Below are 26509 nucleotides of genomic sequence, written 5' to 3' on the forward strand. Positions count from 1 at the left end.
AACCGTTCAAATCAGCTGATCTCATTGTCCCTCCTTACAAGGGGGCTTTTTCCCAGACGGACATCAAAGATGTTCAAACTCACAAGACAGTGGTTAATTAAAAATACAAAGGTAAATAATCTAATATCCGAGCTCACCTGTGGTGCATGATACAGACAGTACTTAATTAAAATACTATGACGTAATAATAGCCCTATATCCTCCTCAACAGTAGGGCTGTTCATTTACATACAGAACGGAGGATGACTCAGTCCTGATTACACATTAATCAGATTAGTAGATTCATACCTGAAACCCAAGGCATTTATTTAGACACACACACACACACACTCACACACACACACACACACACACACACACACACACACACACACACACACACACAAATAATTACACAAACGGTCTTACTAAAAAGTCTATGCGATGATAAAATAAAATAAATATACTGACATCCACTACATTTCCCATTAATCAAACTCAGCAACATGTTGCATTTACAAAGCTGCGATCCGCCGACATCAGCTGATTGTAGTGTTTAGCGTTTTCACATTTCAGCCATAGCTTCTTACATCGCTTTGTAGTTTATTTTTAATCTGATTCCCCATCGGAGACTTTTTTTTTCTCAGGAAATAACTCACATGTTAGGTGGGATCCGTATGCACTCCGAAAATCGCGGAGCTTTCTCTCTTTTTACCAGGCAGTCACACAGGCATGTGTGAGATCGTTTAGTGATCAAACAAATTTGCTGTAAAAACCAAAGAAATCCCGATCATGAAAAAAAAAAATGTCAGACTATAATCAAAAACAATCGAGCTCATTGACTCATTCTCATGCCTCTCCTTATCCCTCAGACAGACATCAAAGATGATCAAACTCACAAGACAGTAGTTAATTAAAATACGGTTGTGAAATAAAACGGTAAGGGCCGAGTTCACTGCTCGGGCTGTTCATTTACATACAGTAGGTCTGAGGAGCCCAGTCTACAGATCAAAGGGTTATGGTGTGTTACCAGACTCTGACTGAAGCCTATGTTTTTATTTACAGTGCTTCAATCCAGCGACAATTCACACGTGTTGGAGTGTCCCAATCATCCGTGGTAGACAACGGGTTCGTGAAATAACGAGCGGAGGGGGTAATTTCAAAACAGTGGTTCGTTCACCCATACAAAAGGCTTGTGCTTTTATAAAACAGGGAACAGGAGAGAAGGCCGTCTCAAACTCTCGCTTGCCAAGAAGTTTCGCTTGATTTCTTTTTTCCCCGAGTTTTATTTTTTCTTTTTAAACGGACTCCGGAGCATCGCTACACTCGGACTTTTAAATGGATTCAGGAAAGCGTGTTATTTTACACAAAATTATGTGAAAACAAATTGTATTCTGTATAGTATCTCATTTCTTTTTTAAAAACACAGTTTGATTTTAGACAACAGTGGTCAGAATAGAGATTTCAGGAGAAGTGTGCGTGATGTAAGAGGTGAGTGATTTCACTGATATATATATATATATATATATATATAATCACTTTTTTTCTTAAAAATAAAAAAATCTTTCTATCTAATGTTCCTTTGTATAACAGATTATTTCATACATCCATACAAGAATGCACGTGGCCAGATAATACGAAGACCTTTGGGGGAGTTAAGGATCGTTACAAACCGTAAGTCTTTTTTTTTTAACAAGCTTTGTCTGAATTAAATCCAACACAGCTTTTCTCAAACTCCTGCTTTTTTTTTTCCCATAGCATTAGCTGAATCGTCAAGAAGGGAATCTGAAAATCGTGGGTGAGTAAAAGTTGTTTGATATTTTTTTTGGATTTATATTTGATTTTTATTATGCGATATTCATTCAGCCTTTCATACCACAGTAGATCGTTTCATCACGCTGGAGCAGGAAGGCGTCAATCATTAATTCACGGGCACGCGAGTGAAATCTATCGCTCTGCGCACGGGAGTGTGTGTGAGGACATTACGTCGTCTACGAGAGACACAGCGATCGCAGGACCATCTTCACATCACGAAGCAACCTCACATCCTACACCACATCAATCTTGTGCAAAAAAAAAAAGGATGGCCTCGCTCTTTTGAATGATTACGTACATAGGCTGAACAACGGGGAACTTTTCAGCGAAGACGAGGTGGTCGAGCAGATTCCATCAGGACAACAAACCAACTCCTCTGAACCAGGACAACAAACCATCTCATCTGAATCAGGACAACAAACCGTCTCATCTGAATCAGGACAACAAACCATCTCATCTGAATCAGGTGACAACAAACCATCTCATCTGAATCAGGACAACAAACCATCTCATCTGAATCAGGACAACAAACCATCTCATCTGAATCAGGTGACAACAAACCATCTCATCTGAATCAGGACAACAAACCAACTCCTCTGAACCAGGACAACAAACCATCTCATCTGAACCAGGACAACAAACCAACTCCTCTGAACCAGGACAACAAACCATCTCATCTGAACAGGACAACAAACCATCTCATCTGACCAGGACAACAAACCATCTCATCTGAACCAGATCCAGGACAACAAACCATCTCATCTGAACCAGGACAACAAACCAACTCCTCTGAACCAGGACAACAAACCAACTCCTCTGAACCAGGACAACAAACCATCTCATCTGAACCAGGTGACAACAGTCCCTCTTTTTGCGGTACTACAACTCCACGGTGTATGAGAGTTAGGGGTCCCGATAATAATGTGCATGACATAACTGATCAGGATTTGATTGAAGCTTACAACGCATGGGTAGCGTCAACCCCTGCTCCTGAAATCGCCAGTCATAATAATCTTTGTAATCCCGAAGTGTTATCATCTGTTTTAAACTCTATCAAAACCAGGCATTGTACCAGAGAAACAAACCTTACTGAATTAAAAGAAACAAGACAATTCATTGTAGAAATTTTAAACACACAACTAGCCGTTGTAGATATTTTAAAAACTATTTTAGAGACCGTAAGTATAAGATTACTGCAAGGTCAGGAGGCACAAGAAGCTTCATCCGCTCCTTGATCTCAGATTATCAATGGAACCCACGAAGAAAAAATTTAAATCCTCTGGCAGTTTGAATATCGATAATAACAAACTTCGTACACAACTCCACATTTTAAATATATTGAGTAATCACATGCTTAAAACATGTGATGGTTTAAAAAGAAGTGTAATGAACTCATCCTCTTTATCAGACAGTGTTGAACCAGTGGCAGAACCATGCAATACACACGCTGTAACTGTTAACACAGACAGCAATAATCATTCTTCACACACCCACACATTTTACATACCAGCTGCTACTGCTGTTGGTAATGTCTGCACAACCATCAGCGCTAATGCTGCTGCTACATCCCAATGCGATGCGGGTCTGCCGTGTGCTAGTGCTGATGCTACTGTTTGTGCTGCTAATGTTAGCAACCCTGCTACTGCAGTTGTCACACTCCCTAGCGGTGGGGGCGTACACTGCGATCGTCCACACACGTCTTGTGATCCTGCAGGCCCGTCTGGTTTATCTGTTGCTGTTGCTGCTAGCGAGTCCAATGCTCTGTGCGTGTCAAACATCTCATCTCATAGCTATGATGTGGGTAGCCCCAGACATGATTGATTTTTGCGATGACGATTGGTTGTTTCAATCGCCGTCTCTGATGAGCGACAGCATGTCTAATGTTGGTTGTGCTGATAATGCATACATACAGGCTGGTGATGGTGATCATCTTAAGTATAAGTATAAGTATAGCAAGTATACTATAGACCATGTACTTTAAGTGTACTAGAAAGTATACCAATTTAATACTTTTTCGGACTAAATTGGAACATTTCAAGTTTATGAAAGTATACTTTAAAGTTCATTTTAAGTTTGCAAAAGTATACAACAAGTACACTCATCTATATACTATCAATGTACTTGGTATATCCCTCTCATATGCTTAAAGTATACCACAAGTACACTTATCGATATACTGCCATTGTACTAGTTATATACTTTGAGTCCCTATTTTTATTGTATACTTTAAGTATACTGTTATAAATGTTGGTTATTTCACTAGCTTATTTGTTATACTTTAAGTTTGCTTGGCACATTACGTGTAGCTTACTATTTATATACTGGAAATATACTCCTTAAAGTATTCTTAAAGTTTATGAAAGTGTGATGCATTTACAAAATCACAAGACAGAATGTTGAAAACAAGTTTTATATATTTTCAAAGATTTCAAACATTTCAAAAACAAAGACCTATGAAATCAAGTTCTTCCTTACTGGAGAAAATGAAAGGAAAAAGTGCACATTTGCATCTAAAAATGTAAACATAATGGTCTCTCCAAGATCAAGTCCTTATTTGTAAAAAGTGGTAAAGCAAAACTTGTGCATATGCTTGTAAAAATGTAAACATAGCATCTTCAACTGAGAAATAAAGTCCTTCCTTGTCAAAAAAGGTCAAAGAAAAGCGCACCTTTGGAACCAAAAATAAAAAAGACAGAAACAAAATCTGTACTTTTATGACTTCTTTTCATCTACTTGTTGGCGTAGCTTATGTTGTTGCATTTCTTTCTTATGATTCGTCTCACATCTTGCATGGTGGGTGTCAGGAGATTTCACCTGGGCATGGTCTGTGAGTGAAAAAACACATACAGAACAAACCATTACCTCAGTGTTATTCTTATTCACTGTCCACAATTAACACATGTCATGGCAGGGAGGATGGTTTATCAGGTACATTTCTGAACTTTAATGCAATCAGCAAAAACTGTTATAAAGGGATTGCACACACATCACACGCCAGTCAGACTGAATAAGGCAGAGTGTTGTAACTGAGTGGCAAAACAATGGACAGCGTGCTGGCAGTGACATCACGTGTAAATCCTCTGTAATTTACGACAACTGAAAAGCCTCGATTGTTTACCATCATATAGAAGCATTCGTATGTATTGTTTTTATTTTATTTTATTTGTAGTACTGATAGTGTGAGTGAGTGTCTGATTATAACTATGTCTCTACCTATTATTCCAGTTTTGCCTTAAATTAAATGCACTCACCAAATATAGCATCAAGCTTGGTGTTATCCAGTTGTGGTTTTGATTCCACATCTTTGTGGGCCCCGACTGCCTCCGGGTCAAACTTGAGTTGGACAGCGTGTCTACCATAGATGAACACCGCAAGATCCCCAATGTACAATGCTGAACTTGCAGTTCGCAGAGACTTCAGCTTTAGTCTTGGGACTTTTACATCACAACCTGGCGTATAGAGGCACCTGCAAAACATTTTACTATTACTCACCAAATAATGATTAAACAATTATATAAAATTTCTTTGTAAATCTATTCATTTATCAGTGCAGTGAATATGCATTGGCCTATAATCTATAGACTAACTCCATAACATGAGAAATTTGGGGGGCATCATCATAGCATTTCCAAATCAATCATTATTTGTATACATCCAGCACAAAGTTGATTAATATGCTTCTTTTTAAATTATGTGTATAATCACATGGTGTAGAGGGAAATTGTATAGCAAACATTTCCCCACATGGATAAACACATACCCTATCAATGCATTTTGAGGTATTTACCATATTATGAGGGTCAGACAACACTTGAGGAGAGGCGGGTGGTCAAACTTGTTGGTCTGGTGTGGGTGTTGACCAGGTGGAAGCAGGAGTTGAGATCTGAACAGTGATTTTTTTCTAAGATCTCTTTCAGCGTTGTCACTACTGCTGGAAGCTCTGTAAAGGGAATGAAAACAAGGCAACAAAAGCTTTGTGTCATTACTGTGTTTTGAGACCATTTTAAAACATTAAATTAGTCATTTTTGTTATGAAGACCGTGACTGGAAGTGGCGCTGATTAGGCAGAAACAGGAAGCAGGAGGAGACTGAATTAGCCTAAACCTATAAATGTCAGGTTGAAGCCAGGTGTGGACCTTTTTCCACACTTGGCAGCAGATCCCAGCTCTCCCTGCCAGCAATTGTTTGTCTGTGTGATTTGTGAGTCTCTTTTTTCAGATTTCAATGCTTCAGTATGGGAGTATATGAAAATTTCACTTTATTGTGTTATTAAGTTTAGTTCATTATACCTGACCTGCACACCCACAGTGTTTGACTTCAGGAATCAGTATAGGCACATATTCAGTCGTTAAAAGCTGTTGTTTTATAATTTGCTTTAGGCTACTTGAATTGATAAAGAGAAAATACCTCTCATAGCATCTAGTATCTCTTTCCCATAGTCTGCTTTCAGGCTCTCGATATCTCTCTGAAGCTCTTTCACTTTCTTCTGTGCTCCACTCCAGTTTCTGGGCAGCTGCTCCTCATCTGATGACTCCTCATTTGAGTTAGTTGACTACACCAAAACACGTGAAATCAAAGAATCAGCCAGAATTAGGATCAGGCAGAAAATCCACACCATAATTATTGCTTCAACTCAAAATACCACAATAGTCAAATATTTTACCTCTGAAGATATTTTGTTTGCCAGCTGCTTCTTCAGCTCTTCTATCATCACTCTTTTTCAGCACACGATGACTTCTTTCTCTTCTGTTAAAATTATAATTCAGTTTTATATGTTTATAACAAGCAAATATAATAACATCCATGGTAATGATGATTTACTTGCATTTACAGAGTCAGCTGCACCACTGATGGATCATACCTAGATTCAAAAATGTGTAACTCAAAACAAAAATCATATAACTATGGAGTTAAGTTTTATGCACACCAGAAATGATAAAGAAATGTCACTTAGAATCAACTGGTGTCATACCAAGGTATTTATTTTCTGTAATTAAAAAACTGCCAATGTGAACACCCCTTTAGCTTTTTCATATAGGGTATAGATGAAGCTATGAAGCTAACTGAGAAGCAATACAATTAACAACTTACCACCAACCATCAAAACCTTTGCTGGGAAAAAGGCTGGAGCTGACTTTTTTCTGCCTTTTATGTCCCACTTTATCTCCATCCATCCGTCTTCTTCTTCTAAATCAGGGCACTGAGTGATTACTTTTGGACATTGTTGCTGGTCATCAGTACTCATCCATAAAATCTTCCCAACTTCCACAGTCTTGTCCTTGAAATAATAAATGGCAAATGGCATTGTGGTATCTAATGCTGAAAATTCAATTTTAGCTAGGATATGTCTTCTCCTTCTTCTCCTTTCCTTGTTGATACTGGTTGAGACCGTTATTTATTTATTTTTTTTGCAAGGGAGACCTTGAATTGGCGCGTGAGCGCTAATTTAAAATTGGGAGGCTCCCATTGGCTGCCAGGTAGGGGCGGGACCATGGCCAGAAGTGCCGTACCAGAAATTTCTGTGGTGATACTACCTGGAAGAAGCTGAGCTAGCTCATTAGAGCTAACGTGGCTAAACAGTGTGGACCTTATCAAAGATATTTAGAGGATTACACAGCAGAGATTCCAAGGACTACCAAGTACAGATGGAAAGTAAAAGTAAGTAACAGATAATGAATTTGCTCGCACATAAAATTCTGTACTGCTCAGATGTTTCCAGTTAGGCTACATTAGCCGCATTAGTTACGTTGGAATGTTAGCAGCTTGTAATCTTAAATGAAAGATTACATGGCTGCTACTGTTAAAGTTAGCATTTTTGTTTGACTATGAGTGACAGACTTGTAAGCTAATGTCCGAATGCAAGTTTGTGTGAGTTGTCTTTTACAGTGATTGTTACATAGCCAATGTAACCGGAAGTAAGTGAGCCGTAGTAAAAATGTTTATATGCAAGGAGTCTATTAAAACTGTTATGTTTTAATGTTTGATGTGTAAGATCTGAACATAGCTAGCAGCTAGCTGCTTACAATGCAGGTGAGATTTCTTTTCAATGAAGTTGGCAGAATAGGGAAAGTTGAATCTGGTTTTAATTTCAAAGACAATTGATACCCATGCATTATGTACAGTCTCATGTGGAGGCAACTTCCCAAAATATGTTGGGATGATCTTAAATGCACTCAGTATACCCAAAGGGAATGAAAGGACCTGAGTAATAATTGAAATTTATGTTTGAACACCCCACCTTTTCAGGATAGGGCAGAACTACAGGACAACTCACGAGATCACATTAGTCAGCCCACTGCTTCCCATAGAGAAGTTACAGATGATGTCAACAGTAGGAGCTCTTCCACACCTAGGCTTTTGGATTCTGCCCTTCAACAGGTAAATATGCAAAAGCACAGTTTCAGTCTAAGTGGAATTGTTGTGTTGCCAGTATACATTCCCCCATGTATCTGGGTAATCTTCATATCCTGCTTGATTAAAGTTTAAGAATCTTTCCTAAATTGTGCTTTCAGCTCCCCAACTAGGTACATTATCATAAGCACCTGTCATATGCCACATCACTGACTTATTTTTCTCCCATGACACAATAAGCAGTTGAGGTGGAAAGCACTGAAGTTGTCAGAAAATTAAAGTTTACACTTACTCTGTTTATGATTTGATGATTGGACTTGACATAAAGGGAGTTAATTCATTCAGTTGTTCATTGTCTTTCTCTTGTTAAACTGTAGAATATCAGTCATGATGACATCAACACAGATGGTCACATGACTTACACTTCGACCAGTGGAGAGGAAGAACTCAACAATTCCAGCAGTGAAGATGAACTTGATAGTGAGAGCTCTTCCACGGACAGCCTGTTGGATATGGACATTCAAGAGGTACATTGGGGTAGGGTGGGGGAATACACTAGGCCAAGATTGTTAGCATAGTAATATGCTTCAGAGGGCCTTCAGTGACACTCTCACGGAAGTGTCAACAGTGCACACATTTTCCAATACATTTAGTTAGAGGTTTGCTGTAATGGTTGAGCACATTCATACCACACTTATGTGCATTTTGAGCTATCCTCTAGCTGAACCAAAGTGTAGACAAATGACAACATTGCTAACAAAAAAGCAAAAGTTACATTTTTTTTATTCTCTTTCCTTTGTTCACATGTAGAATGATAATATAGATAACCACACTGACACAGAAGACCACTGGAGTAACACTTCCAGCAGTGAAAATGAAGATGATGAACTCGACACTGAGAAACCAACCACAAGCCAGTTGGATGTGGACGTCTCAGAGGTGAATGCACCATTCTATGGGTTAGTTTATATACGCTTCCTTTAATCTTTTAATTAATTACTTCAAGTTATCTTTTTCCCTTGTCAACTTGTAAAATGATGAAGCTCTGCCACATTCTGAAGAGGACTTGATTGGTGCTGCCATTGATGAAGCTGAAAACCATGCTGATGACGAAGACGTGATGGAGGGGAGTACAAGAGAAAATGAACCTGAATTTCCAGTGGTATGTAGACAGTGGTTCAATAACACATTGTTAGTAGTTACTATTCGCACATTACATACAATTGGAACATTTGGAGACAGTACTACATAATAATAATGATGATAATACACACTGTATGTGTTAACTGTTACTCGTTCTAATTTATACATGCTTTTTCTATCTTTTTTTCCTATATCCATAGGGCATTGAAGACCACACAGATGGTGACAAGCCCCTATATCCTGGTGCACCTGTTTCAAAGGGAGAAAGTTTATTGATGCTGATGTCCTATGTGCTGCGTAACAACTTAACAGGCAAAGCACTTACTCATTTACTGAAACTGTTCAATCTAATGTTTCCAGGTTTGATTCCACCCTCACATTCAATTCAGTCTTTTGTTGAAGAACTTTACTTTAGTAAAAGGAAAACAGAAAATTGTGAAATGCTAAATGAAAATGTCAGAGGTTTTGGTCACCCCCCGGTGCAAACAAGTATAAAAATGTCATATAGGCTTGCCATTGTGGAAATCTAAGCAACTGCTTTTGGTCTTAGAACCGTTTTTTGGTACATGGACTTGTGTATCACAGTCAAAACTATGACAGACTAAAGAAGAGACACAATAGTGCTGCATGCTTGAAAGATGGTACATTTTGTTTAATTTCTGACTTGGTTATTTTTAAACAAACATGTTCACATCAAATCCCTGCTTTTTGTTCATGTGGCAAACTATGTTGTGTTTTAGTTGAGGTACTTAGTAAATCAGACAGGCCTGTATTTAAAGATTCACACATCAGTGTACTTTCGTACATGTTGTGAAAAAAGCTGAAACTGTTAATGCTGTCTGGCCTGACATGATCAAAACAAAATGTGTTCTTGTTGAAACAGCTGATGCTATGTACATAACACCATTGCCAAGCCCTTATGAAAGGGACTAGCTTGATCAATAAAGTCAAGTCAAAGGTTTTCTGTTTTTGTGTATGATTTTTAAGGTACATAAAGATAATGCAATTGAGCACACATACTATATACTGTAAAGTTTTAAACTCCAGCATTATATTATCAATATATAAATTCAATGTTAAGCATGAGTCAATGACTTGACCTTATTATGCACTTGGAGCAAGATATAGTAAGTATTAGTACTTTGTGGCAGAAAGATGTAAAAAGTATACTAAAGTATAAGTCCAAGTTTTAGTATTAAAGTATAAGTGTAAGAGAGCAGGACGTCAGCGCTGTCTTCATCTTTGAGACGTCTCATTTGTGAATGTGAGAGCAGGAAGAGAGACAGAGAAGCACGATGGCTGAATTCAGATGGATTCAAATGCTTTCATTCCTGATCCTGATGCTTCAGTTTAAAGGTAAGAATACACAACACACTGTAAATGAATAACCTGCCACTAATGTTACATCATTCAGCCTCTGACTGAGACCTGTTTGGTTTGCAACTTCCTGAGTTTTGTTGAACTTTGGAAACCAGAAGTGAACCAACTATGAACATAACAGTCATATCCATGTTACACTTTATTTTCCAAATGATTTTCTCTTTTTCACAGCAGCAGCAACTGGACAAATTTACACATTAGTTGTCAGAGATGGTGATGAAGTGACTTTGTGGTCAGCCTGACTGTGGCAGGACTCAGTGGTGGTACAAAGGTTTAACATCCACTGACACCTACCAGCTGATTCGTGATGGGTTGATTGGAGAAAAAGACAAAAGTAAATCAGACAGACTGAGAGTTACAGCAGACTGTTCTCTGCTTATAAAGACCATCACAGCTGATGATGCTGGTTGTTACACCTGCAGACACTTTACATCACTACACAACCAACAACAACATGCAGACTTTCATTTACTGGGAAATTAACAGAGTCTGGGCAGCATTTCGGCATTTGGCGAGACTGCACAACCAGATGGATGGGCTGTGTGGAACCGTACAGACTCACACTCAGTACCTGTTGGACCTGAGCCACAAGCTGGATGCTCGCAGTCCAGCTGCAAACGTGCTCGCAGGTGAAAAGGATAAGATCTGGAGATAAGGGCACGAGTCTGCACAGTGAGGACGGTAACCGAGCAATTTGGACCATTGGATTAACTGAGAGTGTCCCAGAAAAACTGAAGGCTGCCGAGAAAAGTAACAAGGCAGTCTGTCCCAAAACATTTGCATTATCAGGAATTCGGCTCCCTCAGCCGGCCTTGATAATCATATCTCTCCGGGTTGATGTGTCAGCAGATGCTCGTCCCCCCTCCTGACTCCATAATGCCCTGACCCCCTATATGCTATCAGAAATCTTGCACACGCACATCTGTACTTAAAAAGCAACTGTAATGGACGTTAAGCTTTGACTGTTATAATATATTCTTCATTTAAAAAAAATAGCTGTTATTGCCAGTATAAGTGGCTATAACAGCTTCTTCTCTGTTATAATGTGTAAGTTCTGTCATTTTAATGTTTTGTCCTGTGGTCTAGGTTGAGGCTTGTTTGCCTGCTTTAAAATCCTGTCTGGTCTCAGAATAATAACAAAAATGTGTTTCTAAAATTTTTATTTTTAGATAAAATGAATAGAAAGACTCTACCTGTCTCCAACTCCACCTTAAGAAGGAGGGCCCGTGTAGACGTAGAAAACCGACTTAAAAAATGCGGGATGACGCCACAAATTTAATTGACTTTCAGATGACAACAGAGAGGAACCTTGACCATGGACACATCAGTGAAGAGCATTTTCATGAAAGTCACACTGGAACTGATAATCCACACTGTCTAGACACTGAAACCGGTGCTGGTTTTAGTGAGCAAGATGGCATGGAGATAGATCTAGGCCTGTCTGAGGATTTTGAGGATGCTGCTTGTGATGTTCAGACTCAGACATCTGAGTCTGATCATTTTGATGATGAACTCCAAGACTCGGTTTCACTCTCTGACAGTTTATCCCACTGGGCCATACAATTTCGTATTTCCTTGGTCGCTTTGACAGCATTATTGGCCATACTTCGCATTTACCATTCTGATATTCCAAAGGATGCTAGGACACTCCTCAGAACTGAGACAGAATACTCAATTCTTGAAAGGGCTGGAGGACAGTACCACTATTTTGGCATTCTGGCTTCTCTTAGAAATACATTGTTTTTTTTTTTTTTTTGTTTTTTTTTTTTTAAAGCCTGTCATGTCTGGTAGATCTTGCAAGCAGAACTGTGATCTGAATGCGTTGTTGTGCCAAACATATTTGCTATTTCAAGATGAGCTCTATAGGTTCTCAATAGGCTCTTCTTGTTGATGTTTTAACCCTTTATTTTATTTATCTGAGTTATTTTTCCACATACTATGTAACAGCCAGAGCTGACAGGCTGAAGAAGAGGAAAATAAAGAGAAGAAAAAGGGAGAGAGAAAGGGAGCAAAAAAAAAAAAAGGGGAAAGAGCACAAGTCTATTAATCAGATACTTCATCACTTTAACATATAAAAAAATACTATCAATACTTGCAAAAATAAATTTGTGTGTGAAAAACAAAACTAACAAAGCATGTTACGCACACCAACAATTTTGTTGAGTTGTGATTGAGTGGGCGTTTGTGTCTGTGTCATGTTTGTGTCTGTGTCATGGAACGTACTTACCAATGAGGGCAAAACGCTGCAGCTCCACCCATCAGAAGCCAGAGGCAGGTACGGAAAGCCCCCGGAACCCCAGGCCACCAGCAGCCCACCAAGAGCCAGGAAGACCCCCGGCCACTCAGTCCAAAGACAACCGCACACCTACCCCAGCAGACGGGAGAGGGTGGTCTCAGACGGAGCCCCCCCAGTCGAGGAGCGAGGGCTCCAGGGAACCCAAGGCGATGAGAAGCCAGCCCCCCCCCAGCGGCCAGCCCCCTGCACTGGCCGGCGGCAGGGCTCCCGGGCCCACGGCACCCAAGGACCGCCCGACCCTCCACAGAGCCCCCCCCCACGCCGAAGAAGCCAACGCAGCCCCGTACCGCACCCCCAAGGGGGGCAGGCCAGTACCCACGCCAGAACACCCAGCCCCACCCAGGAACCCCGAGGCACCCCCATCCCAGGGGGGTAGGGGGGAGGAGGCAACCAGCAAGGAGTGGCCAGGAGGCAAGGCACAAGGCCCAGACCCAGGTCCAGCCATACATACAAACACACCCAGACACCCGTGTACACATTTATACACAGATACTCATACATGCCCATACATACTTACCCACACACAGATATGCCATACATACACATTCACTCAACCACCCATACTCACGGAGACGGTGACAAATACACAAAGACACACATTCATCCATAGCTACCCACCCTCTGAAGGCGGGGCAAGTGGAAACCACCCCAGGGCCAACAGCGACCCCAGGACGCCACCAGCCCGGTCCCCAAGGAACCACCCGACCCCTACCCCGGGCGAGACGCAAGAAATCGGGGTGTAAGATGACCCATCCACCCCTCCTCCTCCCCAACTTGTAGGTCTATGTGTTAATGTTTGTGAGTGAATGAGGTGTATAGGGTGCAGTTAAAATTGAGGGGACAGTTATGCCACAAGCGCCAACTGTTAGTCGTCAGTGCTTGCCCACACTGCCCCCCCAAAACCCTCCATGTCTAAAGTGCAAATAAAATTTGGAGACAGACAGTGACGAGGATCCGAGTGGGGCCACCTCAGCGGCCCATCTCATCAACCTCTGAGTAACATGCCTGCCCCAAAGGTCCTATGTGTATCAGGTTGTAAGTGTGTATGTGTTGTGAGTTATAATGACTAAAGTGCAATTAAAACGGAGAGGCAAGTGGTGGTGCAGCTCTCCACGTGGCCTCTCCATCCTACAACTGTGAGTGATGTGTATTCTGTGTGTGTGTGTGTGTGTGTTTGTGTATGGGGAGGGGGAGGGGGGGGGGCATATGACCAGGAAAAATCCTGGAAGAAGAGAGCCAGCTGTCCGCTGGCTCAATAGGCACCCCGACCTCCCACACCCCAGCACAGGGCAGGGGGAGGTGAGCCCGGGGCCGCTGTGACAGCATCCCGGAGCACTGCAGCACCCGAGGTTGGCGCCCTCGCCCCCACCGCAGAGGGCGGCCCGCTCCTCCTAGATGCCCATTCACTCAACAATAGACACAAACAGGCGACAGGACATACTGGCCTGGGCATGGAAATGCAGTGCCCAGTCCCCCCCAACCCCCCCACCCGCGGCCCCATCCCCCACCCCACCCCCCTGCAATGCAGGCACCCCAGGGCCCCAAAAGCGTAGACCGGACATCCCGACGTCAGGCCAACCCACCCCACCCGGCGGCGCGGCCGGGACAGCAGAGGCCCCCCCCGCGCCAGGGGGGGCCCACCGGGAGCCGGCGCGGCCCCAGTGCCGGGGCCCCAGACCCCAGCCCCCAAGCCACACAGGGAAGACCAGCCAACCGACCGAGGGCCGGCACCACCCCCCCAAGCACCCCGCCCACACCCCAGGACCGAAGGCAGCACCATCCAAGCCCCCACCACCATCAACCAGGACAGGCACACAGACATCACCAGAAGGTCGCCCCAGGACCCCAGCCTCAGGAGGCTACCAGCTACCCAGGCCCCCGGAGTCCCCCCCCCACCCCCCACAAAGCACATCAGGAGCAGAGCCCGCAGCCCACCACCCCCACTAAGTAATGGAGCTGAGCAGTGGGAACCAAAGAGAGTCAAATTCCTCCAATTTGTTTTTAGAAGAAGCAGACATTCTCTCTAAACTAACATGATCTACTAATAAATTTCTGTACTGAGTAATACATAGTTTATTTTTTGTCTTCCAGTTCATGAGGATCATCTTCTTAGCGATGCACAAGGCAGTAAGAACTATGTGTGATATATTTAACTCCATAATTAATTCACTGACATCACCTAAGATGCATAGTCTGGGGGAAGTTGGGATATGACAGCTAAACCATGTGGATAGATCTTCACAAATCCTCTGCCAAAATCTCTGAACTGGTACACAAGACCACAGAGCGTGTAGATGATTATCCTCTGAATTGCTTGTACAGTGGGTGCATATGTTTGAGTGTGTAAGGCCCATTTGGAACATCCTTTGTCCAGTGTAGTATGTTCTATGGAGAATCTTATATTGTACAAGTTGTATTTGGGGTCTTTTAGTCATTTTGAAGATATTTAAACATATTTCTGTCCATAAATTTTGATCCAGGTTGACAGAAAGATCACGCTCCCATTTTGTAATTGGGAGGGAAACTGAATCATCAGTTTTTATTAATAATTTATATAATTTTGATAACAATTTTGGGGTACAGAGGTTAAGAAATTCTGTTACCCAAGTAGGCATTTCTAGATTCAATTGATTAAGGTTAAATCTTCCCTGTAGGACGGACTTAACTTGTTGATATTCCAGAAATCTACCGTTGCCAATTCTATATTTTGATATAAGTTCTTGGAACGTGATAAAATTTCCATCTTGGATAATATGTTCTAAGTTATTTATACCCTTATCACGCCATAACGGAAAATTCAGCATTTTCTTTTTCTGACAAATATCTGGATTGTTCCAAATGGGTGTTAGTTTACAGGGGATGAGTGAAGACTTAGTTATTTTTAAAAATTCCCACCAGGCTGTCAGAGAGGTATTTATACTAAGGACTTTATAGCAGTTATGATGTTTAATACTGGAACTAATGAAAGGTAAATCTGAGATTTTTATTTTTCCACAAAACGCCTGTTCTAGATCCAGCCATGGGTTGTCTAATGAATTGGATTTGATCCACTTTGAAATATACTGCAATCTACTGCTTAAGAAATAGTAATAAAAGTTTGGTAATTCTAGACCTCCACTGTGTTTTGGCTTTTGTAAAGTTTTTAAGCTTATTCTTGACGGTTTGTTTTTCCATAAAAATTTTGAGATGTTTGAATCTAGTGACTTGAACCAAGGAATAGAAGGTTTATTAGGGATCAATGAAAATAGATAATTAATTTTTGGTAAAACCATCATTTTAATGGCAGCAACTCTCCCCATGAGTGATATAGGTAAACTGTTCCAACGTGTGAGATCATCCTCTATTGTTTTTAATAAGGGGATATGATTTAATCGTACCAAGTCTGAGAGCCTGGCGGAAAAATTTATGCCTAAATATCTAATATTTCCTGACTTTAGTGGGGTCCTAGAGGTTCTCTGGAAATTACAATTCAGAGGCAAAACTGTTGATTTACTCCAATTGATAGAGTAATCAGATATAGATGAGAACTTATCTATCAGTGTGATAGTCTTCAAAAGAGAGCCTTGTGAATTCCCAAGGAAAAGTAATACATCATCAGCATAAAGGCTAAGTTTATGGTCCATATTTTCAGTTTGAATCCCTTTAATATTTGCATTTTGACGGATTGCTGCTGCTAGCGGCTCAATGAAAATTACAAAAAGAGAGGGAGAGAGTGGGCAGCCCTGCCTAGTGCCCCTCTGCAGACTGAAACTTTGTGAAATGAGATCATTTGTCCTAACACGCGCATTCGGAGAGCTGTGTAGTGTTCTGATCCAGTTTGTAAAGGATGAACCGAATCCAAATTTTTGCAGAACTGCTAGTAAGAATTTCCAATTTACCCGATCAAATGCCTTCTATTGCATCTAAAGACACGATTGTCGTCTCTAATTTGTTAATAGAACAATAGTCTATTATATTTATCAGTCGACGTGTATTATTGGCTGAGTGCCGACCCTTGATAAAGCCTGTTTGATCTGGATGTACAATAAATGGAGTAATACTTTCTAATCTTTTGGCAAGGGCTTTGCAAATTATTTTAAGATCTACATTAATGAGAGAGATTGGCCTGTAGCTGGATGGGAGTGTGGGGTCTTTGCCTGGTTTAAGAAGCAGGCTAATGTTAGCAGAGTTTAAGGTTGGAGATAAGATGTGGTCATTCTGAATCTGAGTTACCATTCTGAAAAAAATGGGAGCTAGCTCAGACCAAAATTCTTTATAAAACTCGGCTGGAAAACCATCTGGGCCTGGGGCTTTATTATTTGGGAGATGCTGTAGGGCTTCACTAAGTTCAGACAATGAAAGAGGTAAATCCAGAGCTGCAGCCTGGCTGTCATTTAGTTTTGGTAGATTTATATTATTAAGAAATTCTTCAATTTCAGTATCAGATGGGTTAATCTGTGGTGAATATAAGGCTTCATAGAAGTCTCTGAAAGAGTTATTTATTTGTTGTGGGTCATGAGTAATAATACCAGTCGAGTCTTTAATAGAAAAAATAGCTGTTTTTTCTTTATTCAGTTTTAATTGCTTGGCCAGGAATTTTCCAGATTTATTTCCATGCTCAAAGTTTTCCAAACGCAGCCTCTGCAACATAAATTGTGTCCTTTTATCAATTATTTCATTTAGCTCCAGTTTCAGTTTCCTCAGGCTGATAATTGTATGTTCTTGTGGTGAAGCGGCATAGGCAGTTTCTAAAGATTTAATTTTTTGTTCTAATTCTAACACAAGTGCTTTTTCTTTGTTTTTCCTATGCGAGCAGTAAGATATTATTTTGCCCCGCATTACTGCCTTTCCTGCTTCCCAAAGAACACATGGTGATATTCCTGGAATATCATTATATTCTAAGTATGCTGACCATTCCTTTTTGAAATAATTAATAAAATCTTCTTCTTTAAGTAATGATGTATTAAATCTCCAGTTCCTGATTGGTGGTGTGACTCTTTTCTGTGTCAGAGACATAGACACCGGTGCATGATCGCTAATAGTGATAGGGTGAATCTGAGTGTCTGTGATATCCATCATTATGGAGCTGCTAACTAAAAAGTAATCTAAGCGGGAATGAGATTTGTGTACTGGTGAGAAATAACTATAATCTCTCAAAGTAGGGTGATGTGAACGCCAAGCATCGCAAAGTCCAAAATCCTTCATGTACTGTTTAAGAATGTCTGCAGACTGCCAGTTCCTCTGACTCACTGCTGTACTGAGCCTGTCAATATCTGCATTAAGTACCAGGTTGAAGTCTCCTCCTATTACAAGTGTGGTGTCAGAGTGATCTGAGAGTGAAGTGAACAAAGCATGAAAGAAGGAGGGGTCATCAACATTTGGTCCATATATACTAGCAATACATAAATCTGTATTCTGTATAGATAAATTAAGTATTATAAATCTACCTTCAGGGTCTATTGTACTGTTGCTAATGTTAAAGTTTATCTTCTTGTTAATCAATATAGCTACACCTCTTTGTTTGGAGTTATAGCAGGCTGAGTACGTGTGAGGGAACTGTGGAGAGGAAAGAGTGAGCACAGATGTTTTGGACACATGTGTCTCCTGTAGAAAAACAACATCTGCTTTTAAGTCTTTTAACCGATTAACCGATCTTAGAAATACATTGTTAAAGTTCAAACACACGTTAGCAGACAGTTTCACTTTGAAGTTACAAATCAACATAGATGGACTTCCTTTGTTCAAGAGTTCTTGTCTGCAGTTGTGGCCCATCCTTGGTCTACTATTAAGTGTTCCCATGAAGGAACCTGTAGTTATAGGTTTGTTCTGTGGACCAAAGAAACCAAGTTCAGCAAAAGACTTCCTTGAAGACTTTGTTACAGAGTTACAACAGCTTGAAAATGGTTTTGATTTAGAAGGTAAACAGTTAAATCTCAAGCTGCATACAGTCATCTGTGACACACCAGCCAGGTCCTTTATTAAAAACACAAAGAACCACAATGCCTACCATGGATGTGACAAATGTGTGCAGCCTGGAAACTATGTTAACAGACGCATGACATACCCATGTGCAGACTATGCCCTACGGACAGATGAATCATTCACAAACATGGCCGATGAGAGTCATCATCATGAAGGACCACATCCATTTATTGGCAGTAGTGTGGGTATGGTTTCACAGTTCCCTCTAGATTACATGCATTTAGTTTGTTTAGGAGTTGTTAGAAGAATGCTACACATCTGGCTCAGGGGTCCTCTGAATTTTCGATTGCCTGCGAGCATAGTGGAAAGAATGTCAGCAAAACTGTTAGAAATGCGTTCCTTTATTCCTGTAGAGTTTGCACGGAAGCCCAGATCTCTGAGGGAATTGGATCGTTGGAAGGCCACAGAATTTAGACAGTTTCTCCTGTACACAGGACCTGTAATGCTAGGCACATTTCTGGATCAAAATATGTACTATAATTTCATGCTACTCTTCTCTGGTGTTGCTATTTTAGTTAGTCCTAGACTGTCCTGCCACACACAGTATGCCCGTACTTTGCTGAAATGTTTGTTAGTCACTTTGGTGAAATATATGGAAAAGATCAAATTGTTTATAATGTACATGGTTTGGTCCATCTAGCAGGTGATGTGCAACTACATGGTTGTCTGGACTCATTTTCAGCATTTCCTTATGAAAATTATCTGCATAAGCTTAAAAAGCTCATCAGGAAACCAGAGTTCCCCCTTGCCCAAATAATCCGTCGATTGTCTGAAATTAGAATTATGGAAGCTCCTTTAAGTTGTACCTCTTTTAAAAAGCCACATTATGTTGGACCAATTATAGGTGGACTGTCAGTGAAAGCACAGTATGGTGAAATGACCTGTGATAAGTGGACTGTTAAAGTTTCAACTGGGGATAATGTTTTTGTTATTGGAAATGATATTTGTTGTATACATAACATTGTAGAGTGCAGTGATGGAGTCTATGTGGTATACAAGGAATTCTCAGATAAATCTTTGTTCTTTGATTATCCATTTAACTCTGACTATCTGAATATTTATAAAATTTCACAAACATCAGATTCATTCAAGTGTGTTAAAGTGTCAGAGCTTGTTGTAAAATGTACTGTTTTGCCTCATAGAGATGGTTTTGTGGCCATACCAATGTTCCATGCCTTTTAGGGACACATCAGATTTTTCTCTGTACCTGTCTATTGTCCTTGCTGGCAGTATAACTTAATAGCTATTAAGGCTGTTTTTTTCTAACAGGCATTTAAAATGTCGAGGATGATACCATTTTGTTATATTATTTTCTAAGCAAAGCAATTGTGGTAGTGTTGCTGGTTGCAGCTCTTTTTTTTGTTATTTGTTGTTGTTTGATTTCTTTTTCCACTTCAAGATGTTCCATTTGGTCGAGTTCCAGAGCAACAAAGCAGTAGCAGTAGTACCAGAAAACTGGTGCTGTGATGGTGCTACCTACTGGCCCAACTATAGAAATGATGAAAGAGTGGATAAGGCAGTAAAAAATGTAGAGGAACCAGGACCAGACTGGAAGACATACGATATCAGAATTATCAAATCATGTGGTATGCAATTTCTAATACACCTCTGCCTATTTTAATTAAATACTGAAATATATTTGCTATTATATTTTATGTGTTTAAAGACAACTGTGTTATCTGTTGTAAACTCAAGTTTGTAATTTGTAGATCAGTACTTTGAGGCACGACAGCTTCTGAAGAAATCGCTTACATGCAGCACATCAGACCTTCAGTCAGAAGAGGAAGAGGAGGAAATACGACCAAAAAGGAAGCCAAAGGCAATGTTACTATATACATTATATGCCTTCCTTGCTTTTTTTGGTCATCATTATTCAAAATACAGGCAGCACAGTAGTGTGGTGGTTAGCACTAACATAACAGAATAACATCTAGAAGGCCTGGGTTTGATTCCCCCTTGGCCCGGGCCTCTCTCTCTCTCTCTCTCTCCCTCTCTCTGTGTGGAGTTTGCATGTTCTCCCCGTGTCTGTGTGGGTTTCCTCCCACAGTCCAAAGGCATGCACTTACTGGGGTTAGGTTCATTAGTCACTCTAAATTGCCCATAGGTGTGAATGGCTGTCTGTCTCTCTGTGTTGGCCCTATGACAGGCTGGTGACCTGTACAGGGTGTACCCTGTGACAGGTCACCCTATGACAGCTGGGATAGGCTCCAGCCCCCCCCATGACCCTGAACAGGATAAGCAGAAGAGAATGGATGGTATTCAAATCACAGAATTCGAAAGCAATTAGAGTAGTGTACAGCTTGAGTAAAGTAAAAAAATACATGTTTTAATAATGACAAATGAAGTATTAAGTATTTTTATTTTTCTATTCTGCTTGACAGTCATTTCTTTGGGGACTCTGACAGTGACACAGAAGAAGTTTACCTGAAAAGGAAAGCCAGAGCTGCAGTAAGACGCCCACTACAACCACCTGCTCCAGTTATCCAACCACCACCTTTCACTGGAGCTAGCATCCACACAATTGCTTCTTCTGCAAAAACTCCATCACCACCACTGCTTGCCCAGATGGAAAATAGACCAAGAGATGAGCCAACTCCTTCTTCAAGCCATGTCTACAGGCCTACTTGGAAAGGGGGACGGTATGGCTCAGACACAATTACCTGCTCTGGTAAGCAATCTCTTAAACAGCTAGTATTCACCTTTCAATGACTGAAAATTACATCACAAATTCAGTTATTCTCAGTGTAACATCCAAGTGAAAATAAACTCATCGAATGCAACAATGCATTTCTTCCTGAATGTACACAGATTTTTCCAAAAGTGTATACAGTAAAGCTTGAATAATCGGTATATTGTATTCTTTGTAAATATGAATACTACACTATAGCCATTTGCCATGTAATCCAGTTATTGGAAAAGATTACAGCAAATTTGTCTCATTTCTTCTTCCAACAGCTGCAGAAGTTCAAATATTGAGCTTACTGGAGTACATTAAACACCAACAAGACCAGTTAACCACCAAAGTAAACTATCTGACCAACAAGCTGAACTCAACTGTCCAAGAAAGAGAAATACCTGACCCTGTACAGTTTCCACTACAATCAGTGGAGGAAGTGGAGAATTTTGAGAAATGGCTCAAAGATCCTGCTAACTCTCACCTGAAGCAGAGTGTGGTGAGTTTTCATCTGATTACCATTCTACTTGACATTCAACACAAAGAAATCCCACTTTTGTCACTGTCATGGTTTTGTATAATACGAATGATGCTGTTTATAATGAAAAGCTGAATGTTAAATATTACGAACAGCCAGATCCAGGTTTTTACAGTCCGGATAAGATGTGGTTATTTGCCAATACCCGTGTTCAATTGATAATCTGTATCTCTCACTGAAAGACTGGAAATGCTTCTTTGTGAATAAGGAAATGTTCCACTTAACTCAAATGGCATTCCTAACTTTTTAAAATGAAATGTGAGAAATACGTGTAAATAAATTTACAAAGTATGTTTGCATTTATGTGTGTTGGCTGTGCAGCTGAAGTGAATTTATATTTAATCACACTGACAACAATCAGTTATGTTTAATAAAAGTATTAAACTGTTTTATGTGCACTGGTAAAATTAATTAAAGCACCTGTCATAAAAGTGAGGAAGACCATCCAGCAGCACAAAGTGCTTTTATGCAGACTCTGTACTTTCATATTACCATTTTGACCAGGGATAAGTAGTAAGAATTGCAAAATGAATAGCCCTTTCAGGAAAAATGTAAAATGATTATTTTTTAATTTTTCTATATACCCACATTTGAGCTGGCACACGGGACCTTTTTGATAACTCAAATACAAATGAAGCTGTCTTTTGTTGTTGTGTTTAATTGCCTGCAACTTATTTTTTGTGAAATGTGTTTAAACTTTTCCCATTATTTCCTCTCCATTTTTAGATTTCTTCACTGGCAGCCATCGGGGGGCTGATGCAAGAAGTATCACATGGAACATTCTTTCCCGCATGTTCCACAGTGACATTGGACAGAAGATAAATTGGACAGGGGCCAATGGAAAGGGAGGTTTCTCCCAGATGGCATCAAAAACAGTACTCTTGTGTAAGTAATTGTAATAGATTTTGCAAATGATTTGATTGTCATGGTTTAATGAAGCACAAATCTTTTAACTCTGAGAGTCGTATTGTATCATTTCATTGATAATGCCAGTTATGGGCTTTGGAGGACAGTTTTCAGGTGTACCTTTATTCCACAGCACTCTTTCAAATGAAAAACTCCCCTTTGAGATCTGTGATGTTCCTCTGTGGTACATAGTTGGATACCCGGACATGACTGCATTGATTGGCAATAACTGATGCTGTTAAATATTAAAGATGAGTTGTAAATTTTTGGAGTTTTTTCCCCACTATGTCCAAAGCTTACAATCAACATGCTACACTTGCTGGCCACTTTATTAGGTACATGATGCCAGCACTAGGTTGAGCCCCCTTTTGCCTTCTGAACTGCCTTAATTCTTCATGGTATAGATTCAACAAGCTGCTGGAAAGATTTCAAAGCTTTCATATAACATATACCTTGTGTGTATAGATGCAGTAAGAAAGACCCACGTGTCCCGTGCTGCCACAGAAGAGGAGATTCGGAAACATGCCATACGATGGTTCAATCTGGCAGCAGACAGAGGAAGAAGGCGGCGTCCTCCTGTTACCATCCCGAATCAATGCTGAGGACTTCAGTTTGTTATTGTTACTGTTATTGTTCCAAAAATGGTTATCTTTCAGTTATTTGTCTGTTAATGTTTTAATGAAGTACAGTAATGAATCAATGCATCACCTGCTTAATTAATTTGTGATAGTATTTCCTTTCTTTGCCATTTTACTTTTTCCTTTACTGCATTTTGTTAAAGAATAAAGAAGTGTTAAAGGATTTATAGTAAATAAACAGTATTCTTGATACATTTATGATCCCATTATTTTTGTAATACTCATATGCTCATCTTGTTATTCAAATGGAAAATTAGGCTTTAGATAAGGATGCCGTAATTGTTAAAGATTTTTCATTTTCCCTAAAATCAGTCTTCATGTCCAAATAGATATTTTAGCTTTAACTGTAGCTAGCATGGCTACAGCAATTTTTAATAAGGGATCCTGAAAATATTCTGGCCAAAATAAGCTGTTATATGAACGGATTCAAAACGGATCCGTGTCGGATCAGTTTTTCCACAGACGGCTCCGTAAAGGATCCGTTTTGGATAACCTGAAACGTGGACGGGTCCGATTTGTATCCGGTCCTGATCTGTTCCTCAACCGTGATCCTGATCCGTTACTGATCCGTCTCGCTGTGCAAGTGGACTCCGATACGGACCGGTTTTGCGGGTCCGTTACGGAGTCAGTGGCACATCCGGGGCGGATCGGGGGCGGAGTCACTTTGCTATCTGGGAAGTCAGCAGCTTCCTCCACTCTCTCTCTCTGCTTTTCACTGTTGCTGTCATAGTGTTCAGTGAATGGGTGGGACTCAAAACGCAGGATTCTGAAAAGCAGTTTAAAAGTTTATTGTCTGTTTCGGGTTTAGGGGCTGAACAGGGGAATCTCCAGATCCAGAACGGATTCTGCTGTCCAGACAGGTCACTCCTCTCACTCTCACCTCGGTAAGGTGAAAACACACACAGTCCAGGTGGCCGCTGAATATCTGCGCAGACTGACTGAATGACCTGCTTCTGCTTAAGAAACCACAGCAAAGCGAGATAATGAGCCACAGGTGTGCACATCCTCTCCAGGTGTGCAATCAGCTCCCAGAAACTCCGCCTCCAGTACATGAACTACACACACACACACACACACACGGGAGAGAGCAAGAAGAGAACAGAGCACCAATCTAAGCAGAACAGGGAGGCCCTGATAGTCGCACTATCCCATGAACCAGTCAAAACCTTAAAGACAGGAAAATACTCACTTTAGGTCAAGAACACACAACACCACACGGACTGGACTGGTTTGCTCAGCAGCTCCACATGACTGCAAATGAGGAGCATCACTTACCCTGCCAGTCCAGTAGGTGGTGCATTACTACACAACACAAAGTCATGACACAGAAAACACTAAATAGGTCCGGGCCTTTCTAACAAAAGACATTGATAAATAAGAACTTAATTATTTGAGTGTCTGAACTCACAGTGTTGTCACCCAGCTAGGTTTCATTTCCTGAGGGGAAAAAAAAAAGTTTTAATTTCACATTAAAATCCAGGTTTCTGTTTTCTAATGATCCCCATGTACAGAATTATTTTGTCCAGTAGAGGGCAGTGTTGACCCTCAAATGAGAGATTTTTCTCCTGTTGATGATTCTGTGCTCATTTTGCCTTACTTGTCCTTACTGTTCATAGGATAATTTGTTCCTAATGAGTGTGGTACATGCTAAATAGACGATGATTAGTTAAGAGTGATATTTTATTGTTACCATTTTGTAGCTATTTCAGAACCACATTTCTACTGGTCAGCCCGAGTGTGTGCTTATTGTGTGGCAAAGGAAAATAAAGTTCTAGCCTGATGTGACATCGTCTCATGTCTGTGACGGACTATATTACAAGGGGACAGCATTGTTACCACGAGGGAGAGATAGTGGGTTAGTGTGTCCGCTGTAACACCCACACTTCCATTTCATTAGTTACATTCATAATAAGCTTTAATCTGTGGATGCTCTCACCTTTAATTTTCTTGCACTTGATGATCACAACAATTATTAAGAGTGCTGCTAAAGCCACAGGAAGGCTAATTAACCATAAACAACCGGAAAACAGAAAAAAAAACATGTCAAATATGCTAATTAATGTCTCACAGTGAAGTGTCAATCTAGCATTTAGATTAAAGAACAGAACAGCTTCAAATGGGAGTTTGAAGTTTTTATCTACAGTTTTCAAAATGAATCCTTAAGTTTATTGTTAATAATGATGATCAGAAATATACAAATGACCTAAATGTGCCGTCACTGAGTGAAATCAGTCACAAAGAGAGAGCTGCACCAAAAACCTCCCTGTGACGTCAGTCTGACATTCAGACTTTACAGTGAAAGTGTCACCACCCTCTGAGGTCTTTACTTCCTCTGGTGTTGGTTTAAATGTTGATGTTGGTGATTCTGTGATAGATGCTGCTGCTGTACCTGTTGTTGTTGTTGTTGATGATGTTGATGATGTTTTTTTTGTTTTGGCATCTTCACCTAAAGCAGAGCAACAACAAAATTAAACAAAATGATGGTAAGAAAGAAAACTCCAAAGTACCTTTACAAGTACTGATAATGTACATTAATGTGATATCTAACAGTGAAATCAGTCAGATTAAAACATATTAGACCAGATTTACTAAACAGGGAAAAACAGCGTGAAAGGAATTCAACAATAGCGCTCACATTTGTAGCACAATTAGCAGTAAATTATAAGTCATAAACATCAGTAAATCAGCTTCCACTGTTCACTACACACACACACACACACACACACACACACACACCACACACACACACACACACACACACACACACACACACACACACACACACACACAGAGGAGACAGAGCAAAAGCAGAGGGAGAGATTGAACAG

The 26509-nt window shown here is 40.4% G+C and overlaps 1 protein-coding gene and 2 long non-coding RNA genes across 6 annotated transcripts; 2 read left to right on the forward strand and 1 right to left on the reverse strand.

Moving 5' to 3' along the window:
• Positions 1–4252: 4252 nt before the first annotated feature.
• On the reverse strand, positions 4253–7513 carry LOC115777927 (uncharacterized). Of its 2 annotated transcripts, XR_004019711.1 has the most exons (6): positions 6886–7513; positions 6458–6540; positions 6202–6346; positions 5582–5734; positions 5046–5260; positions 4253–4619 (listed from the first exon to the last, which is right to left on the reverse strand). It is a non-coding gene; the product is annotated as an uncharacterized LOC115777927 (long non-coding RNA). The 2 variants fall into 2 exon arrangements; XR_004019710.1 differs by having other exon boundaries at positions 6458–7510.
• On the forward strand, positions 7042–10050 carry LOC115777926 (uncharacterized). Its single transcript, XR_004019709.1, has 6 exons — positions 7042–7452; positions 8041–8172; positions 8523–8672; positions 8956–9084; positions 9189–9307; positions 9489–10050. It is a non-coding gene; the product is annotated as an uncharacterized LOC115777926 (long non-coding RNA).
• Positions 10051–11933: 1883 nt separating this feature from the next.
• On the forward strand, positions 11934–24235 carry LOC115777919 (uncharacterized). Of its 3 annotated transcripts, XM_030725940.1 has the most exons (8): positions 11934–12404; positions 18608–19110; positions 20325–20511; positions 20635–20749; positions 21307–21593; positions 21881–22098; positions 22864–23022; positions 23509–24235. In XM_030725940.1, the coding sequence occupies exons 1-3, from the start codon at positions 11959–11961 to the stop codon at positions 20390–20392; spliced, it is 1017 nt and encodes a 338-aa protein (XP_030581800.1). In that variant the 5' UTR covers positions 11934–11958; the 3' UTR covers positions 20393–20511; positions 20635–20749; positions 21307–21593; positions 21881–22098; positions 22864–23022; positions 23509–24235. The 3 variants fall into 3 exon arrangements, with proteins under 3 accessions (XP_030581800.1, XP_030581801.1, XP_030581802.1); XM_030725942.1 differs by lacking the exon at positions 11934–12404 and having other exon boundaries at positions 18611–19110; XM_030725941.1 differs by lacking the exons at positions 21307–21593; positions 21881–22098; positions 22864–23022; positions 23509–24235 and adding an exon at positions 21072–21127.
• The last annotated feature ends 2274 nt before the right edge of the window (positions 24236–26509 follow it).

This window comes from Archocentrus centrarchus, unplaced genomic scaffold (genome assembly GCF_007364275.1).
Source record: "Archocentrus centrarchus isolate MPI-CPG fArcCen1 unplaced genomic scaffold, fArcCen1 scaffold_86_ctg1, whole genome shotgun sequence".
NCBI lineage: Eukaryota > Metazoa > Chordata > Actinopteri > Cichliformes > Cichlidae > Archocentrus > Archocentrus centrarchus.

Coding starts and splice junctions, on each gene's coding strand:
- LOC115777919 (XM_030725940.1), top strand. CDS start 11,959: ATGACAACAGAGAGGAACCTTGACCATGGACACATCAGTGAAGAGCAT. Junction 12,405..18,607: donor CTGGCTTCTCTTAGAAATAC/ATTGTTTTTTTT, acceptor TCTTAGAAATAC/ATTGTTAAAGTTCAAACACA. Junction 19,111..20,324: donor ATTTATTGGCAGTAGTGTGG/GTATGGTTTCAC, acceptor TTCCACTTCAAG/ATGTTCCATTTGGTCGAGTT.